Source organism: Ptiloglossa arizonensis, chromosome 2 (genome assembly GCF_051014685.1).
Source record: "Ptiloglossa arizonensis isolate GNS036 chromosome 2, iyPtiAriz1_principal, whole genome shotgun sequence".
In the NCBI taxonomy this organism is placed as follows: Eukaryota; Metazoa; Arthropoda; class Insecta; order Hymenoptera; family Colletidae; genus Ptiloglossa; species Ptiloglossa arizonensis.
In genome coordinates this window covers 27,061,773-27,082,157 of record NC_135049.1, presented here as the reverse complement: position 1 = coordinate 27,082,157, position 20,385 = coordinate 27,061,773, and the positions used below count along the sequence as shown (strand labels likewise).

Sequence of the window (20,385 nt, the reverse complement as noted above, 5' to 3'; positions counted from 1 at the left end):
ATTGTTTTGTATATGTAAAATAAAATTAAGAATAAACTACTGAACGGTATTAATATACTTTTTTAAAGTCTCATGAAGCCACTGTCATACAGCAGTTTATTATTTTTTAAGCAATTACAAATTAAAAAAGGTAAATTAACATACTATGCTCTCCTCTAACTTATATTTATAGTGCAATAAAAACAACAAAGTTTATGATTAAAATTAGTACAAATATATTTATTATAAACTAGTAATATTAGATTTAGACGAATATAGTTATGTAATCACACTTTGTTGCTTTTTCCTTAATAGAAATAAACACCTTGTTACATGATTAATAAGCGGGAGTGAAATGGAGCAGCGTAAAATTTACACAGCTGCAATTTCTTCACCCAGTTTTTACACTTCAATAGCATGCCAAAACTTACATGGCTAAATATCTATTACATGTTTTAAGGTGTTTCTACAATTTTTTACAGAAGAAACTTTACTCCAATACATTGTCAAATATCGCTCCTATTTAAGAAAGCAATCCTTGTGTGTAACAGAATGATCGTAGTTCGGCTAAGATTATCTTAAACGCATTTCACAATTTCAAGAGTATTCAAAGATTTTCTGAGTTTACATGCGTCTCGTGAAAAGTAAAGGATTAACTTTTTGAGATACAGTTTATTTCTTCCAGTTGTCTCAGACGATAAATAAAGCTAGTACGTTGTATTATTTTTAGATTGGCGCGTTTATTCTGCTCGTAAAAGTCCCTTAACGCGAATACTTATTAATACTTGTTATTAATATTTGTTCAAAAGTCTATACGAGTCGGAAGTATTCTGAGGCAAGGCAGAAAAATTTAAAACATATATGTGATCTCAAAGAGTAAATCCGTTGGGGCATCTTCGCCCAAAATAAAATTCTGTTTAAAATGTTCGCTTAACTCTTTGCTATTTGTCGATCGAATGAACTTTAATCATGATACAGAATATTGAGGAACGCTAGAAGTTTAAGAAGTAATCGCAGCAAAGAATTAAGCAAGTAGAAATAAAAAACTCATGACATTTCAATAATACAGATACATTGACACATTTTGAAAGAAAATTTTCAAAATACATTACATAAATATAAAATAGTGCCCCAATAAAGGTGACGAGACGCATATTAGTATACGACCACTCGGAGCAAGCTCATAGTAAAGCTAATGCGGTGTATAAATCTGGGCAAAGTAACGAACTATGTATCCTGTAACTATAATCGAAAGTCGAAGATAAAAAACAGATCAGTGCCAGGTTTTGTGAACTTTGAATTAAAAATACTGTACAAGCATTATCCTGGCGAAAATGTACAACCTGCTTTGAGCGATCTGCTTTCTTTCATTTAAACAAATTATTGACGGTCGATAAAACGCGTCTCAAACTGCTGAAACATACAGTTAATGTACATACACGAAGCCAGACTCTCAATTTTGAATATCAGAGAACAAGTTAGTTTTTCTTACGAGAATTCATTAGACCCTCATTGAATAAATCTACGTGTAATTTCATTCATAAAAGTTCTAGTTCTCCGACAATTAAGAGTCAAATATTTACTATTTACTTTCACTCTCGTATTTCACTAGTGAAACTTCAGAAGCAGTTTTAATTTTATTGCTTCCTTATATGAGTATGTATATACGCATGTGTTGTGTGTGTATCTGTTTGATAGATGTCCAACGAAATAATATTGCCTTTTTATATTCTTTGAGATTATATATACCGAACATATTCGAACATGTACAATGCAGTACAGTCTAGTAATTTCCATAAAGGGTAGTTTTATAGTTAAAATATAAACAATATTTTCATCAAAATCAGTTTCTTGCGTTTAACTGATTTTTCCCCCATGTATTCTCATCATATCAGAACCAAAACTCTATAGTCTATTTCCTTATAGACACTGCTACTTGGATATATACAAAGCAGATGTATCTGCTTACTTCTTACATGCTAACATCGTATGTGTTACTTATAAACAATTTTATAGAAAATTTATGTGATAAAACAACATAATAATAGTTACTTGTGAGCACAATAAACAAATTTGTACAATTTATTATGCGCTTGCTAAATAGTTCTTATATCTACGTGAGAGAAAATTTGCTTTTTTTTTCTTCTATTAGATGAAATGTAATGACATAGCGATTGGACCATTTTCCTTTTCATTACTGTATGTGAGTGAATAACTTCCGAATGGCTTTCCATTATTTTTTTTATTTTTCACGGATTCGCATTGGGTTACTAAAAACTCATCATTCTAAACGCACAGTGGCACTGATTTGATATATTTGTTAATTATTCTCATAACATGCATAATTACATGTATTTCATAAATGTACATAAATAGTAATGCTTATACAGGAATTCTGAACCACAACTTACTATTTATCTTGTTTTTAGAAAGAAATGTTTTTCTCAATAGCATAGATATAATATAACAAATAATTTTGTATTGCTCAGTTTTTGTTTTTGGTTTAATACAAGTCTGAATACTTTATTTTCATATATAAATAAACAAAAGTCGTTATTGCGACAAAACATATGGTATGGAACCAAGAATATCATTTTTATCCTACTTTTTAACTAATCATTTAATCAATTTATGCAATGATATGATTAAATTCTGCAAGTTCTGGTTCAAAATTCACTGTTGAGCAAAATTCAAATAAAGTTCGCTTTTGCGAAGGCAAATGAAACTGTTCACACAACTCTAATAAATAGTGGACATATAAGTCCTACTCTTACGTACTTATGGCTACTTTGAATGTTTTTTTTTCTACGTGTACTGGCACAGATCGATCCTTTTGCACTGCACGAAATTAAACTGCTGATGCTTCGCACTTCCACTATTTATAGTTACAGTTTCCTTTTTTTTGTTCCTTTGCTTATTTTCCTTCAGAAAACTTTTCTCTCAAGCTCTTAATTTTGTGAACAAAATAAGTTTCTAAGGATTCTGCACACTTAAAGAAAGGCGACTCTTTCGGGTTGTAGTAACGACAGTTGTCAAATATTTTTGTCATGTCCCCAATAAATTCACTTAACTTCTTGTAAGACCTATCATTTATCCTCAATTCTATTGTTTGTAAATCTGGAAGTGCAATCAATAAAAATAATATTGAACTAATAAAATTTACAGTTTCCACTGATTTAAATATTAAACCTTACAATTTTATCAATTGAGTACTTTATGTTTACTGTGAATATTGTCCATAAAATTAATAATGCACTTACCCATTGGTTCCTTTATGACCTTATAATAGTCTGGTGCTTCATTTGGATCCACTGGTTCCATGAACGGCCAAGCACTCTTATGTGCCTAGACGTTAATATTTACAATATTAATATTATCAAATTAAAAACAATACGATTTTTATGCCTGTATATAACTATTTTACCTGTATCTGCTTAATTAATTTCTTTAAGAGATCAAGGTCTTTTGCGTTGAGATTTTTCATATTAGCGAAATTAACAGAAGAGTTTCGTTGACAATTTGGACAAACGTATTCATCGATATTATCTGCTTCCGATTGAAGGATACCTACACATCGACCATGGAACCAATCTTGGCATTTGTCACAGCATATATAAAATCTATAAGAATGAAAACGTTAATTTCCATAAAAAATAATAAGTAAGTATAATTGGTGGTATTCGTATCATTTGAATGTACATACTGAGATTCGTCATAAGGCTGTTTACATAGGCAATATAACTCTTGTGTATCTCTTGCATGTCTGCATTCGGTACAAACGAATTCCGAAAGGGTTTTACACATTTCTTCTGTGATTCCCACACAATCTCCGTGAAACCAATTGTTACATAAATCGCATCCTACGTAGAACCTAAGACGAGAGAATAATTATGATCATTAAACAAATGTTATAAAAAGAATAGTTTTTTTTATTACTTACTTCGTTTCATCATACGGTGTTCTACACAGACAATACAACTTCTCTTTCTTAATTCTATTTGGAGTAGCTACAGTCGAAGCACCAGGTGGTGTGGTGCTATTTCCTTGTGCCTTATATTTCTTTGGCCTTCCACCTCTGTTAGGTGGACTAACTTGTTGAGCTATTTGAGCGTTTGCTTTACGTTTTGCACTTCCTACTTTAACTTCATCCTGTTTATGTCTTTCTGCTTTTGTTCTCGAGGCTAGTTCTGCCGATAGATCTTTCTGTAATTTGGAGAAATATAATAAAAACACATATAAACTTATATACGTATAAGCAATTTATATGATAACAAATATTAAATTTATACTGGATTTGTAAAATGGCATACCTGAATGTCTATCTGTAATTCTTTTTCAAGTAAAGCTCTCTTTTTAAGAATATCTTTTTTAAGTAGTTCTTTATGTCTAAATAACAAAACCTGCATTCGAGAATGAACTTGCTGCTTTCTCCGTAATTCTTGACTGTCTTTTAGTTTTGCTGCTCGATTTTTGGGCGTTGATTCATTCTCCGTTTGTTCAGCAACCTTTTGTACTCTATACAAAACAAATAGTTTCAAACATTGGTATGTTATAAAATATCACATTACTTTTTAATAAATATTCATTATAATAAAAACTTACTTTGGAGTTTCGCGATTTTCTTGTTTTGGTGCGGGTTTCTTTCTAGGCGTTTCTGCCCACTCTGTATCTTGGTCATGTGTTGTTGATTGTGCATTTGTAGGCGTAGTTGTTGTTGGAATGTTAGAAGGCGCTGGTCTCTTACGAGATGGGACACGCGGATTTGTAATCGTGGGTGTTGAGTGAGTTTGATTAGTGGCTACCGAATTCTCAACGCTACCTTTCATCTGTTTTTCTTGATATCGCTGTAGTTGAAGCAGCTTCTCTTCTATTTCCGGGTTAAGATTTTCTTGTTTTAGCGCATTTTTAATGGCTAAAAATGTTCGTAATAATTGTTGCATTAAACAAAGTCAAAAAGAGAAAAACTTATTTGCATACTTCAAATCGTACTAATATTAACACGCTCAATCTGGTGTATAATTTTTTATATTTCTCATTAGATATATTATCTAATTCATCGCTTGCTCAAGCCGGGTTGAACGTGTTAAACAAAGTAGCACTGATCAACAACTAACTTTGTTGGATGTAATCAGGCGTTAAAATAAATTTGTTAGCTGAAGAGTCGTTTCCTTCTTTCAAAGACTGCAAAGGTTGCTGACCATTAACCACGTTCGTTTTTTGAGACTCCTCTTCTGAGGGAACAGTGGGTTGTCCAACTTGCTGAACAACTACTTTAGGTTTTTCAGGAGAACTTGGTGTAGTTGTCGGTGGAAGCTCTGGAATGCATTCTGTTCCCGTTTGCGGCTCTATTAAGATTATAACAAAATCAAAATTTTTTAATTATACAGATTAAACTGTTATAAAATTTAAAACTCAGTTTATAGATTATAAATACAAACCAGTCGCTGCTGGAGGTGAAACAACTGGTTGTTGCGCAGTTTGTTGTTTCGGTGCTGGCGTAGCAGGAGTATTGGCTGTTGTAGAACTCTGTGAACTCTGAATCCCCTGTTGACTATTTGGTGCAGGTTGAACAGCTAAATAAATCTTAGTAGGCCCTAGGACACCTTGTTTCCCTGTTGTAGCTTGGGCTAAAACATTTCGCACATTATAAATACACTAATAATTTCAAATATGTATATAACATATAACGTCGAACCTTTAAGTAATTGTTGTTTGACTTGTTGTTGCACCATTGCAAGCTGTTGTGGAGTAAAGTCTGCACCTTGCAGACCTTGTAAAACTATACGAGGTCCTTGAGTAGTTTGTATAACTTGAGCAGTAACACATTTAATAACAGTACCAGGTGGTTGACCCGCTAATAAAGATGCTTCCACACTTCCAGGTGCTGGAGCAGTAGAGGTCTGATTCGTTGTGGTTGTAGTAGTTGTAGTAACATTCGTTGACGCATTATTGTTAACATTATTATTTGTCGTTTCAGTTGATTGTGCTCCTGTTGTTGTTTGAGCAGATTGCAATGCAGGAACTATAAATTAAGAAACCACTTTATATAATCAATCATTTTTCGAATTTTTTTTATTCAAGTACGTATCTTTTAAGAGAACGAACCTTGTTTAGTCGGTGTTACAGCATTTTTTACTATAATGCTACTGTTTGCCGAATTTAAATGCACAATTTGATTGCCCGTCGGTGTACTGCGAATTACCACTTGATGACCACCAATTGTCGTCAATTGAGCTTTACCTGTTGCAAGTTGTTGAGCTAAGTTAGCATTAGTGACTACTATTTGATTTCCACTGATAACTTGACCACCAGAAGATATGACCTATATCATTAACGATATATTAATATTGTAAGTATTTAAATATTTAATGCAATTATAATTAACATTTCATACAAATAATTGTTTGCACATACTTGTGTACCCTGTACAATCTGTCCGGTGTTAGCTACCACAATAGCACTCTTTGTTGATTGCGAAGGTGTAGTTGCAATAGTTACAGTTGCCGTTGGACGTTGCGCTGTCTGAACATTTTGTTGAGATTGTGCTTGTGATTGCTGAGCTGTTTGTAGTTGCGTTGCATTTGTTGTTGCTTTAGTTGAACTTGTCTTATTAGCTGTGGTATTAGATGCAACTGCTTTAGTTGTGCTTGTTGTAGTAGCCGTTTTTACCTTGAAGAACAATGTCATAAATTAATAAATAGACTCTTCTATGTTAATATTTTATTCTATTTCATAATTTAATAATTTTACTTGGGTAGTTGAACTTGTTCCACCAGTTTGTGCAAGACTAGTAGTAATTGCTTGACCAGTATTTAATACATGTAATTTTCCATCAGGCATTTGAACCAATTGCTGACCAGGCATTAAACCTCGAACTTGCAATTTTCCATCTGGTCCTCTTAAAATCTGTACTTTCTGCTGGATTTGTTGTACAGGAGCTATTTTATACAAAATAAATTAATAACAAAAAAAAATCATACTTTACTTGTTGAAATAGAATTTAATCAGTATAAGAAATGTACCTGCTTGACCAGAAACTTTAATTAGAGACTGTTGTTGGTTTCCAGTTTGTAACTGTGTTTTGGGTAAAATACTTGTAGGTCCAGAAACAACTTTTGTTGTACCATCAGCCGCTGTTTAAACAAAAGTATTAAATACATATACATGATTTTAAAATGAATATATGGTTTTACAATATTTAATATTGAATAATATATTTAACTTAGTATTTACATTTTGCCATATAAATACGCCTGGTACCAATAAAAGTCTTGTTTTGCGTAGGAGTCGTCAAAAGAGAAGTTAATTGTGATTTTGTTCCAGAATTAGGGTTTGCTGGTATTGCGACTTTAGAAACTAATTTTACTGTGCCGTCTATAATAAATAATGAATATTTTCAGTTATAATTGTAATTTACTTTAAAATGAATTTAAATGTTAAATTTTAATTTTACCATGACCAGAGTTAGCAGTAACTTTAACAAGTTGTGTAGGCGAAGCAGAGTTAGCTGGACTTTTGAGGGTTTCTAATGCTCTTTTTTGTTGATGAGCAGCTCTTTGCATGCGTAACTGCTGTTCCATCTTTTCCTTGATCTCCTCAGGCGTTGCTTTGCCACTGACAAGTTGATCACTCATACCAGAATTTGATCCTGTACTTCGATTAGAACCAACACCTACAGATTGTGGTTGACCCGATCGACTCCTAGTAATAATCTGGGCATTAGCCTTCTCTAACCTGGAGAGGACACACCCAGTGGAGGGTTAGTATCAAATGGTGTTAAGTAAGGATAGGTAAGAATCTGAGTGATTTTATAAGGTGAAAGTGTTGGGAATTTAAATTAGTTAAACTAAAAATGACAATGAACAACAAAACTCGATGTAATAACACTCTAAACGACACACAATTTTTAATAGAAATAGGTACAATAAAAATACACTCAAGTTTGTGAAACAATTTAGAAGTTTTTATAAACATACCTGTCACCATATTGTTTAATTTCCCATAGTTCCAATTTATCCTCATCAACCCATTCTTCTGTAACTTGTGGCTCAGTGCTTTGTGGTGATTCTGGTCGTTTCCTTTTTCTGAGTCCACTTCTTATAGACGTCACTTCTGTAGAGCATAAAGCATAAATCATATTTTAAATGAAAGTTTTCTCAGTTGAAATCATAATTATTTTATCTGATTTACTTATTATACCAACCTCTGACTTGTTTTGGAAGTTCCAAAGGTATAACAACTTTTCTGCGTAAATACTGTGTTTTATCTAAAAATTGACCAACGTGACGATGTTTAAGAATTTCTAATGACATAATTTCTGTATCTGTTGTGATTTGATGTTTGCCATCAGTGGATAATGGCTTTGTAGCCATATCATCCCATCGAAGACATGCCCATAATATTCTTAATTGAAGAGCTGCTGCAGCTAACGATTTTATCCCAACTGTTCTGTACAACCAGCAAGTCTTAAATAATGGTCTAGGGCATGGATATGGCCATACTGATAAATTTGCCTGATATTCACAAACAAATTTTAATTACTCAATGTAATATATGAATTACACTTAGTTATTATTAATACAAATTTAACGAAAATAATACCTTAGCCATATGATGAAAACCTTGAACTGGTATTCGTCCCCCAACCCTAGACAATTTACGTAATTCATGTTGTGGAAGTAGTAATATACTACGATGTTTATTTTTTGTGCTAAATGTAGAACACAAAGGATATTTAACAGGAGTACGCTTCTTTTTCCTATCTGCCAAAGAAATTGCGACTTTCTTTAAATAGACTTTGCCTTCGGTTGAAACAGCAGTGTACACTCTTTCTGTACCATCTGCATTTAATTCTTTAGCCACTGCACTTCTTTGTACAGTTCTTCCTCTCCGATTGACAATTATTGTCTTTTGCCCCGTGCTATTAGATGATGATAAAAACATTAATTTTAATGACAAATTTTAATCGTGATTATTGATGAAGTGCATTTAAAGTTATTACCTCGTTTTAGTTTCAGATGAAAATGTAACCGAATTTTGGGAAGTTGTGTTTTCTTGCATAGTTTTTACGACACCATCAACTGTTTTTATAGTTTGTTGTGTTGTAGTTACTGTTGTAGTAGTAACTACATTATTTGTTGTAGTTGTCACTACACCAACAGGTTCTGAATTTTTGTCCTTATTGACATTCTACAAATGAGTAAAATGTTTTATAATTCGTTAAAGGCGAAATATATTTATTAAATTATGCAAGTACACAAAGACATTAAATAGATAGAACTTACTGTATTAGATTCAACTCTCATTCTTTTGGCAGGAGGCGATACTCCATCTCTTATTACATTAGTGGCTGGTGTTTCTTCAGTGCAATGTGTTGCCAATGCCACTGCAGATTCTAAATCCTTTTTAATTGCATCTTTAGCTTCCTCACTTCCTTCCATTTTTGATGCATTCTGTGATAACTGTACCGCAGTTGTGTTAATCGTTAAATTTGATGGTGACTGATTGTTATTCAGAGCATTAGCTTTTCTTAATAATGAGATAAGATCACGTTTTAATCTGGCTTTTTGGAGACATATAGGGGAGTAACACGTAGATGTTAAACTTTGTGGTGTAGTAGCAATCTTTCCTGGAGGTGTTGTCATATTACAATATCGCGAATAACAACTACCATTTTTACTGAGTCTCATATTCGCATATTGGGCTTTGACATGCTGAATACGCTTTCCTATTACTGATAGCATCTCTCTAGCTGATGAAGATATAGTTTTACTAGGTTGCTTTCCTGTAAGAATACTTTGTAAAGAATTATCTCCACCATCTGTATCACTTTCTTCGTTATTTTCTATGTCAATTTCAGAATCTCCATCAGCTTTTTGATTTGTCGATTGATTTTGTAACTCTTTTGATTTTTCCTAAAATATGAATATACATTAATGCCAGAAAAATTATCAATAATATTTTTAACATTACTATATTAAAATTTAGTTTTATTAAAAAAATAATTTTTACTTACAGACTGCAATAATCTTCTTTCTTCTAAAAGTTTCAAATGTGTTCTACGTGCTAAAAAATCATCAATCCTAATTTTTTTAGCAATTTTTGGATAATGAAGTCTCCCATTAGTTGTTAGTGCTTTAGTAATATCAATTTCTTCGAATTCTTTGATTGGCACAAAAACTTTCTCAATTTTCATGCCAGCTAAAACTGGAAGAAGAAAAAATGTAATTATAATTAAAAATTTATGTAGTTAAAACTTATTAAATAAATATTGTTTATAATACATACATGATAAATTCATCTTTGTTTCTTGCTTCATTGCTTGTGATTCCGTTTTTGTTGTTTTTTCTTCCGTTTTTGTAGTCGTTTCTGTATTATCTTCTACTGGCTCCGTTTTTATATTTTCTCTTTTACATTCTTGTTTTACTGAAGTATCAATAGTATCTTTAGAAGATTCTTCCTCTTTAATTTCTTGTTTGATCTTAACGTCTACATTATTTTCTTCCTTTTTAGATGGACAGTATTCTTGTATTAAGAATTCATATGTAGGAGGATCCAAAGCTAATATTTTCAGTCCTTCCTGATCTTTAATTTGCACCATAATTTTCTGGGGGCCCATTCGAAGACCTAATTTTGACATGTCAGATAACTTATAGCGACGACTAGCAGAAACCCACAGCCAACCACCTTGTCCATGTACTCGGTATTCTTCTCCCTTTTGTTTCCAAACTTGATGTTTTAAGCCTAATGTGTATTTAACAAAATTAAATAAACGATTACGTTCTTCTTCGTCTTCTCTCTCTTTTTTATCCTTCTTATCTTGACGCTTTTTCTCTTCTCGTTCAAGAGCCGTTACTCTTTGCAATTTTACATGTCCAAGTTGATCATGCCATACACTAGCAAATACTACTGATTTAATGCATGCTTGCAGTACAATGAGAGCACGTGCAAAATCCCTGGGATTGACACAAGCACCTACTGCTGTGGTCCAAGGTTTCCGCAAAAGAGGCCAATTGGTATGCATAAATGGTGCCTGAATATTACTTTCAAGTTGAAGAATTGTCTGACGGAGTGTGCTTACTAGAAGAGCACGAGTTCCTGTCAAACTTCCTACCCATTTAAATTCAGAAGCCTGTGTGAGTGAAAATTTGTGTGATAAATGTCTTTTTTTGTCACGTTCTTCATTACGTTGAGCCTTGTTTAGAGCAACAGGATTGGTGCTATATTGATTTACGTATGATTTAAAATTGTTATCCATTCCTAATTTAAACAGATGTGTACCAGAAGCTATTTGATGGGCTTTCTGTCTTGTTAATCTAGTACCATCTCCTTCCTCTTTTAAACTTTTATCTAGCTTTTCTAATTCTTCTTTTGACAGTTGTGCAGTACTACGCCTTTTTAAATCATCCATATTGAACGTTCTAGGTTGTAAGGATCCTGTCTTTGACCTTGTTACAATCGTATGTTTTTTTCCTATAAAATTAATGAAAATTAATAAAAATTATTAATTGATAATCAATATTTTTAACACAAGTCTATAGTTGTACAGCTTACCATCTTTACCAATTTTTGAGATACCCTCTTCCCCTTCTAATGTTTCTTCATCAATTTCTTCAGATGATGAAGTAGATGCACCAGCTTTAACACTTTTATTTGCTCCATCTACAGATAAATCAGTATCTACACCATCTACTTCTACATTTTCTGCAACCATTTCTGGGGCATTTTCTCTTGTAGTCGACTCTTCAGATGGTTTTGTTTCTTGCTGTTCGGTAACAGCCGCTAACCGTTCTTCAAGAGAATCTGTACCTTCATGTATTCTGCGTACCATTTCTTCAGCTTCTTGTCTTTGCTTTTCCTTCTTTTCCTCTTCCTCTTTTTCTTGTTTTTCTTGACGTTCTTTTTGTAATTTTTGTATAAGACCTGAATTATGAAATATTAAGTAAATATATTAAATATTATATTTTAGAATTATATATAAAGTTTTGTAAAATATAAAAGAACTTACTGTTTTCCACTTCCAAGTATGATTTTTTGTTACCCTTGTATTGGTTAGTAATCGATTCTGTAAGTTCCATTTGTCGTACAATTTCTTCTTTATAATCTGATAATTCTCGATAAAGTGCAACTTCCATTTCATTACGGTCAAAGCAAAGCAATACTTCTTCCAACTGTAAAGGTGTACTATAATACCAAACTTCGCCATCTTCACTTTCACTACAATGAACATAATAATATGATATTAATACAAGAATAGATATAATTTAAGTACATTTTTTATTTATATACAATAAAATATCCTTACACAAAAACCCTTCTTGCAAGAAACCAATATTTTCTGCCATGCCTGTCAAATCCTAAGTGTTCCTGGCGGCATAATGAACCATTCTTTTCAACATCGGGTATACAATCTGCAACTCCTGTAACTTTATGAGCTTTACATGTACTACACTGCCAGTCTTCAGTAGGAACATCAACTAATGGTGGTTCGACACACTCTAAGTGAAATACAGCTGGACAAGTTTCACAGCATAACAAATCTCCCAAACGGTGACAAACTCTGCAGTGGTCATCATAATGCATATTCCCTAAGAAAAGGTATTTACCATATATTTATACATAATAAAATAATAGAAAATATATTTTTAATATACAAAATGATGCTATTCTTTAAAAGTACTTAAAGCAAAAATAAATATTTTAGTACCAATAAATTATAAATAAAAATTAATAAACTTAGATAAAAAGAAATCTTGTTTTTTTTTTTCAAATATAATTTTATTTGTAAGATATTCAAATTATTATGTCTGGTGAATTTAACTTTAATGATTATTGATAGAATATTTTAAAGTTTTTGTATTCTTAAAGACAAAGAAACAAATTGATATTTCAGCACGGACACATAAATTTTTCCTGCCGATTTTTTAACATCTGTAATAAATTATTGCTAGAATACATATGCACAATAAACAAAACAAAATAAGATATCACTTAATATACCTTCGTGCAACAGATCTTCTCTTACTGGATTCGTGATTAGAAATTGATCCGTCAAAAATTGTAACACCTTGATTCTGTCTTCAATAGAAGTAAAGGGATATTCGCAAGATGACAAAATGTGTAAAATATTTTCATCAAAGCACTTGTCGCTTTCTACATAAGAACGTAACACTTCCGGCCAAGACATAGAATCCACAAAATATAAACTAACATTTACAGAGTCTTTTTGATCAAGGGGACCAAAATGTGTTTGCTGAGAATCTTCTTCTCTAAGAAGAGCTTTAATAAGCATAATATGTATTTCTGCTAATAAATTGGTTTGATCCTCGCACACAAGAGCAGCACAAAAATCTTCAAACCTAAAGGCTGAAAGACGTACCAAAGTACGGAAGTGTCTCAATACCTCGTAAATAGACAAAGATGGCATAACAAATTCTTTAGGGACTAATAGGTCATCAGAAGATTTAGGTAAGATCAACAATGGCAATTCCCTGTTTTGAAGCCATAGTGGTTCAGGACTTGGAGGTCTCTGCTGACTAAGCAGTGTCTTGCGGGGTGTACCACTGGTAGTACTATAACTCGAGAGAGAGAAGTCACTGTCACTGGATGGATCGGGTTCTTCTATACTTTCAGATGAATCTACATCGCTCTGCAGAGGATCATCTTCGGCTTCACTCTTGTCACTGGATTCATCACCAAAATCCGACCCATAATGATATTCAGAGTCGTTGTAGTCAACATTTGGATTGTAACCTCGGCGATGATATACACCAGAACTTGAATGACCACCCTTACGAGAATGTCTCTCCCTTGGTCCTCGGGATTTTCGAGTTCGCGTACTTCGTCTGCTCTCTTCACTTTCAACTGGTGACGATGGCCTTGAAGGTGTCGGCGTACTCGGCTGCGAGTTTGGCGTTTCTGAACCCTTGTTTTGCAAATATTTTGGCTTCTTCATAAGATGATACTGAAACTTTTTCGGCCTTTCCAGGACCACCGACTTTGGGGGTCGGCCCCGTCTCTTCGACCCTCTTCCCGTCATTGTCCGTCACGCACTGTCAATGAAATGGCACTTACTTAACACGTGGTTTGTGGAAACGCGCGCTTGTAAACAAATACAAATGACACCGTAGCAATGAAATGGAACCCATGTTTGTACTCTGATCTTTGCGCCATTTTTCGGCTACGGTCACGTGACCAAACACAATTCTTTCATGATTAAAGTTTCAGTACGATCTTGCGTGGCTTCTATCTTTCGGTCAACGAACGATGATCACCCGCCCGTAACAATAAAAACCCGTTTTCCTATCAATAACGACGAAACTACGTGCAGAAAATCATTCACTGACGCGAATGTAAGGGGAATTTACAATATCTGATCCTTTAAGAGAGCGCTGCTCCAATTGGCTCATCGAATCGCGGCCATGTCTGGCCTCGAACGCATCTACTCGAAAAGTAGACGAATTCTTCGATAAAATTTTCTTTTTCCTCGTTCACAGCAATCTACAGCTCGACCACGTCCCTGTGGACCGAATTTCAGTGGGATTCATGCAATCTAAAAACCGTTTAATCGCTTTTTAATTTCTCACGAAACGTACAGAGGATCCAATCGCTTTCACCGTAACTACACAAGATCCTGTCAGATCAACAATAGGTGGCGACATGCGCGGTTGGAAAAACGCGATTCTAACCGCACTTCCGATAGAAACCTTTTGTCTTTTCTTCGTTTGCCGTTTTCATTTTACACACAGGTACTCGTATTTTAATCCACCATGCTTTTTATCACAAACGAATCCTATAATTAGCTCACGTATTCGATCGAACGAATTCGCTGTTATCCGCAAGAGAGAAATCTAACCTTAGTTCAAGAGAAGCTTCGACAGAGGACACCACCTTAATTCCAATTTGTCGAACGACGTTACGTCGGTACATATTTTTTTAACATGTACCACTGTATCAATTAAAAAGGATCATAATTAATATGAAATAAGATTTTTCGATACTTATATTGTACAATTTTTTAATAATAAATTTCTATTAATTTAAATGAACAAGCGACGAACGCGACATCTTTACGGTTTCAAACTAAAATTCTGTAAAGTTTAAACAAAGATCTTGGTCCATCTTTTCTTTTATTACACTTTTTGCAATTAATTATGTTTTCTCCTTATAAATTTTTAAGGAAAATATGTTTCACGTAATAAAATGTAAGTTTTATAGAAATTATGTTTCCCTAATGTATTTAGTAACAAAAAAAAAAGAATAGTTTTGCCATTTGGAGAATTGTATGAATAGTATCTGTTAATGGATCTTATAATCGAATACGAAAGCGAAATATATTTATTAAAGATAGGTTAAAATATTGAAATGACAAGCTCAGAACCTAAACGTATAGTTCATAAAGAAAATATAAATTATGAAACCAGCTTTACAGACATTTTAATGTGTAATACGATTCACTTGATTATTCCCTATACAAACGGCAAAATAATCTATCCTTTGTTTAATTATTTTGACAATTACAGTGAGTACAGGTTTTTAGTATTATGCATAAACGGTACACGAATATTTTTGTCAAAAACAACATAAACTTTCCCCATGATGTAATTTTACGAAAAGTTGTGACGCCATCTTTGAAACGGATGTCAGTGGTCAGTGGTTGGAAAGTCGGTAGCGCCGACATGACAGCTCGACAGAGACAGGTGGTGGGGGGGACGAAAGAAAAATGGCTGTCTAGCGAAAATCGAGAAATACGAAAAGCAAACGAGTGTGTGACGATCGAACGTAAGCTCGAATTATCGGTTTTTTTTTGACAAATTAATATTGGAAGAACGAACAAAATACTCAACGAAATGACGATGTACGCTTTGAAACCGATTGTTTCTACGCTTGAAACGTTGCATTGCACAAAAGTAATGTACAAAATGCGAAATATTCACGAAGAACGATCAAGAGACGACCATACGGAAGCCGTGAACGAGACTGTGCCTGATATCACTGAGCAGGTTATCAGCTTTTTGAAGGTTTTCATCATTTCTGTTATCCCGCCGACGTGAAAAACGCACATCGCTAGTTAACTAAAATCAACGGTTTACTTACGCGTTTATCGTACATGGTAGCTACGAGTCTTTCCTCTGTCTCGAGCTTGTTGTGCATGACTCCTCCCAAAATTTCCACAAGCACTAATCACGATCGACCGGGAATATGGTTCTACAGGCTTGATCGATGCTTGCCCCTCCAATTTTTCGTCTAACAGGACACTATACGGCCACGGTATGCGAAAAATTTAGCTCGCTCAAAGGATAAACGAGAACGCACCAATAATTATTATAGAAGAAGGGCAAGCTTACTAAATTAGAACTGCACTGAAAGCTACAAAGTACAGTTGTATAACCAAACACACATAAAACCTAACCCAGTGAAAAGATGTATATACCTTGTAGTTGTTTATTAGCATTAATCAACAATGTAACTGGTCAACTGTCAAATCTATAATTTATGACTATCTTTTTTTTTAGGAAGTTTTTGTCATGTTGAATTCATAATATCCTTTTCTTTTAAAATGGTATAAATATTTTCTGATTTTAATGGAAATGTATTATAAGAAATACAATAGTATAAGTAATGAAATAAATTGAAATCGTACAGGAATTATATATGATGTAAAACGATTCAAATATGTTTCGTGTCCAAATGTTTTTGTTATCGAATAGGAAAATTTGTTTTATATTATTTATGGTGCTTATGTCCTCATTTATGAATCCTATTCAATAACACAGAGATGAGTGGTTCTAATTTTTTATATAAATGTTTCATATATATTAAACAAATATTTTATTTCAGAGTCCATTACCAGAATATAATGCATTGGAAATGAGACAAGAAAAGATATTAGCTCAACTTGCAGAACTTAAAAAACAAGTGTCGACACTTTCCAGTTTATTGAAACAAACAAATCAGACTGCAACAGCAGCTAACAGTAATGAAAATCAGGTAATGTTAATATTATATAATACCACATAATCCTCCATATAAAATGACTTTGTCTTAGACAAAGTCAATGCAATATAATTGATTTTTTAGGAGCCAATTAATATAAATCTTATCATTAATGTGAATCCAAAAAGACCTCCTTATTTTATATCAGCATTGCAAAAGGTATGGAAGGATACTGATTTTAACGTACAAACTTATGTTCATTCGAGTATTAGTGAAGGAGGGCCTACAGTTCATCAGCAAATTACAAGTTCTCCTAAGAACAATGTTATAAATTTATCATTGATCTGGAAAGATGGTAAAGTAAACTCATATTTATAGAAATACTTAAATAATAAGAAATACATAATCATGAATACTTTTATTTTCAGTTGAGGATCTTGAACTTGTATCTGGCTTACATCGTTATTTTATAACTGGTGAAACTAATTTTTTAAGATATATAAGTAGGTTATTAAGTTCACACAATTATGAAAATTCTAGCTATCCAGAAGTAGTAAATACAATTGACTTGATATTAGATGTGTGTCATTGTTTACATTTGCAAGAGTCATTAAAGAAGAAACAAGAATTACTGTCGATATTAGCTGATAAGTTAGATGCAAATTGGTCGAGTGAAAAAAAATTGGATATAGCAGATATTGCTGCATGGTGTACAATTAAACAAATGTATCCAAAGAAGTGTCCATCAATAGTCAAGAAATGGTTTGAAGCATGTGAAAAACATTTTATGTAAATAAACATCTACTAAATTAAATTCAGTTTTTGTGTGAGTACATTTTCTATTTCTAAAGACAACAAATGTTTTGAAAGTTAATTATTGGTCAAAATTATGACAAAACATCAATAAAATTGCATAAATTTTATTAAAAGATTAATATGTACTTGAAATGTCTTGTACAGGTATATTATAATTTCAAATACACTGTGATTAATATATGCTATTGGTACATAGAAATGCGTGTAGAAATACTTTTATTCTTGAACTAAATAGTTTATTGGCAGTGTTTCAAAAATGTTTCAACTTCTTAAATTCCGAGAATAAAAAAATGTTTTACTATGACACAGGACGGTAATGATTGACGACTGATGCTAACAAATAGTAAAGTTAACACTATATAATTAGTAGAAACTAGAAAGCAAGTTTTTCAATATAAGAAATGACATTACATAATAAAGTATAAGAGTATAATTCTTTTTAAAAGTAAATATTTACCAAGTAACTTGCAATCTAGTTTGGGACACATTAATCATGATTTTCAAATAGTAAGCAATAATATGAGCTAATTAACTGAAATTATTTTAAAAAATAAAAATTTTAAATTTACGTTGTCAGTTTCATTTATCACTCAACTATAATCAATAATTGCTCTATTAAATAAGATAGAATTATAATTGTCATTATTTTAAGTTCGTAATCATGTCCATTCATTTTTAACATGTGTATATTTTTAGTAACAAATTTCTAAATTTTAACGCATATTGTCACAGAATATTTTTCACAATTTATTTCATGTTTTCTACAAACTCAAAACAGTTATTTATATTGTTCTTATGGCTTCTTATTATAAAATTGGTACTAAACAAAGAAAAACATTTCATATATGCATCAATATCAGTCTGAAATGTTCTTCACACTCAATATCTGTTTCTCCTATGGAAGAATAATTACAGTGAGTAAATGTTTTCTGGTAAAAGAGTAACTGTCCTAAATTGAGTAAATCTGTGTATGATGATGTTTTGCAATACTGTAAGTGTAATATTATATACTACAAATGAATGAATTCATATTAATGAAAATTGAACAAATCACATACATATCTCATGTGCAAGTGTTAATGTATTAAATCTGAATTGTTCTCTCGATCCACAATTTTATAAAATAATGAAAATAGCTAATAAGTATCTATTTAAAAAAAGATAAATACATATAGCATATAGATTATTCAGCATAAATTTTTACCTAATGTTGCCTAAGCTGTGCACTAAATGTACAGATGTCATATCAGTATGAATCACTAACTTGTAATTAATATAAGTTTTATGTACATTATCTATTATAATATTAAGAAGTCACTTATAAATAGAAATGCACGCAGTTGCATTTTGTGTAAACATTCATATGTTTACTATTTATTCAATACAATAACATTATCAGACTCTTTAGTTTATTAAAAGTTGATATGATAGGCCTGATTGTGAACTGTTTACAAATCTAAATTCATCTCTTATATTTTATAATTTCTTTTCTACAGCACAAATACTCAAAGATTTGAAATAGAAACAAACTGTTTCAAACAATGAAGAGATTTTCTCATTTGAATTATAAAATTTACAGCAATAGGTGACATAATGATCAATGCTTTTATTGAATAAGTATCTATTCTAAAAGTTTTTAATGGGGTTTGCAATTTCATTGTTTTTTTTGCATATTAGTTTAGTATTAAAATATTGTTTTCTTTTTTATTTTAATAGTTATTCAGTTATCTCTGGCAGTTTTTATTTTCATGTTATGCTTTGTTTAACTAATAACATTATTCTATTGCATTTTCATACGTCACATTAACAAATGGCTTAGAACAAAGTATTCATCTTATAGTTAAAAAAATGCAAGAATTGCATTATTCGAGATCCGTGCAGCGTTCCGATTTAAATTTACTTAACAAAAGTAAAAATATTCATTATACACATTACGACCTTATCTAAAATTATAAATAATATGTATCTCAATATATCACAATATGATGGTGCCAGAAGCATTAAAATTACTATACGAAATGTCAGCGTGTGTGAAACACTCGTGAATACGTGTTTCAACGTAAGTCTTTAACTCTGTATATATCAATTTCAGTGCTGAGCTATTAAAATTCTAATGAACTATTTCTAATGTATGAGAACGATTCAAATTTTAACAACCAGTCTCTTCATATAGGTCTACCAATTTCAAAATCTCTTCCCTAGAGTAACAATTTGTTTAAATAATTTCAGAATACTGAAATTTTGACCCAGCACAGATTTATTTTAACTTAATAGTCGCATAACGATTTGAAATGTCGTTACGCTAAACCGGCACCCTATCTACTTAATAAAAGCTTTACTTCTTCATTAAGAATGAATTATACGAATGACGAGAAGCCAGGCAAGGGGGCTCTCGATCTTGCCATATTGTTCATAATAATTTGACCTCCATTTAAACTGACAACAGCACTACCTTCAGGTTCAGAATCAGTGTATGATGAATAATTTCTAACTGGTTTTTGACGTTTCCATGACTGTCTCAAAGAGTCATTTACATTAGCATAATGATTTACAAAAGAATGTGGATCTGATTGTACACTTTCGTTCTCACTTTCAGATCCCTGTAACATAAAATATAAAAATTAAATATGCTGCCTTCTAAAGATTTTACTGTTT

General features: G+C 32.2%; 3 protein-coding genes across 11 annotated transcripts in view; 1 reads left to right on the top strand and 2 right to left on the bottom strand.

Annotated features, from left to right (window-relative positions):
- Positions 1-63: 63 nt before the first annotated feature.
- E(bx) (nucleosome-remodeling factor subunit NURF301 E(bx)) lies at positions 64-16,221 on the bottom strand. 4 transcript variants are annotated; one of them, XM_076327392.1, is made up of 28 exons: positions 16,075-16,221; positions 12,979-14,030; positions 12,284-12,566; positions 11,987-12,195; positions 11,533-11,901; positions 10,267-11,451; positions 9,995-10,185; positions 9,264-9,893; positions 8,981-9,168; positions 8,581-8,899; positions 8,183-8,492; positions 7,956-8,091; positions 7,433-7,713; positions 7,213-7,353; positions 7,002-7,112; positions 6,730-6,917; positions 6,394-6,648; positions 6,085-6,301; positions 5,675-6,001; positions 5,418-5,606; positions 5,094-5,324; positions 4,582-4,891; positions 4,290-4,494; positions 3,920-4,182; positions 3,683-3,850; positions 3,404-3,599; positions 3,240-3,324; positions 64-3,096 (listed from the first exon to the last, which is right to left on the bottom strand). In XM_076327392.1, exons 2-28 carry the CDS (start codon positions 14,015-14,017, stop codon positions 2,894-2,896), a joined length of 8,229 nt encoding a protein of 2,742 aa, XP_076183507.1. In that variant the 5' UTR covers positions 14,018-14,030; positions 16,075-16,221; the 3' UTR covers positions 64-2,893. The 4 variants fall into 4 exon arrangements, with proteins under 4 accessions (XP_076183507.1, XP_076183510.1, XP_076183509.1 ...); XM_076327395.1 differs by having other exon boundaries at positions 7,433-7,680; XM_076327394.1 differs by lacking the exon at positions 16,075-16,221 and adding an exon at positions 14,834-14,851.
- On the top strand, positions 15,639-17,732 carry LOC143155089 (putative aminoacyl tRNA synthase complex-interacting multifunctional protein 2). 3 transcript variants are annotated; one of them, XM_076327396.1, is made up of 4 exons: positions 15,639-15,998; positions 16,819-16,968; positions 17,059-17,269; positions 17,343-17,732. In XM_076327396.1, exons 1-4 carry the CDS (start codon positions 15,828-15,830, stop codon positions 17,705-17,707), a joined length of 897 nt encoding a protein of 298 aa, XP_076183511.1. In that variant the 5' UTR covers positions 15,639-15,827; the 3' UTR covers positions 17,708-17,732. The 3 variants fall into 3 exon arrangements, with proteins under 3 accessions (XP_076183511.1, XP_076183512.1, XP_076183513.1); XM_076327397.1 differs by having other exon boundaries at positions 15,642-15,980; XM_076327398.1 differs by lacking the exon at positions 15,639-15,998 and adding an exon at positions 16,006-16,248.
- Positions 17,733-19,377: 1,645 nt separating this feature from the next.
- Sdk (sidekick cell adhesion molecule) overlaps positions 19,378-20,385 on the bottom strand; it is a 46,384-nt gene continuing 45,376 nt past the window's right edge. For all 4 annotated transcript variants that reach the window (XM_076304218.1, XM_076304215.1, XM_076304217.1 and 1 more), the window contains one exon: positions 19,378-20,330. In XM_076304218.1, coding sequence (XP_076160333.1) covers positions 20,088-20,330 — 243 coding nt within the window. In that variant the 3' untranslated portion in view covers positions 19,378-20,087. The remainder of the gene's footprint in view (positions 20,331-20,385) is intronic.

Excerpts from the sequence above, each read along its gene's own strand:
- LOC143155089 (XM_076327396.1), top strand. The coding sequence starts at position 15,828 with ATGACGATGTACGCTTTGAAACCGATTGTTTCTACGCTTGAAACGTTG. Across the intron at positions 15,999-16,818 it reads AGGTTATCAGCTTTTTGAAG|AGTCCATTACCAGAATATAA; the intron begins GTTTTCATCATT and ends ATTTTATTTCAG. Across the intron at positions 17,270-17,342 it reads ATCATTGATCTGGAAAGATG|TTGAGGATCTTGAACTTGTA; the intron begins GTAAAGTAAACT and ends TTTTATTTTCAG.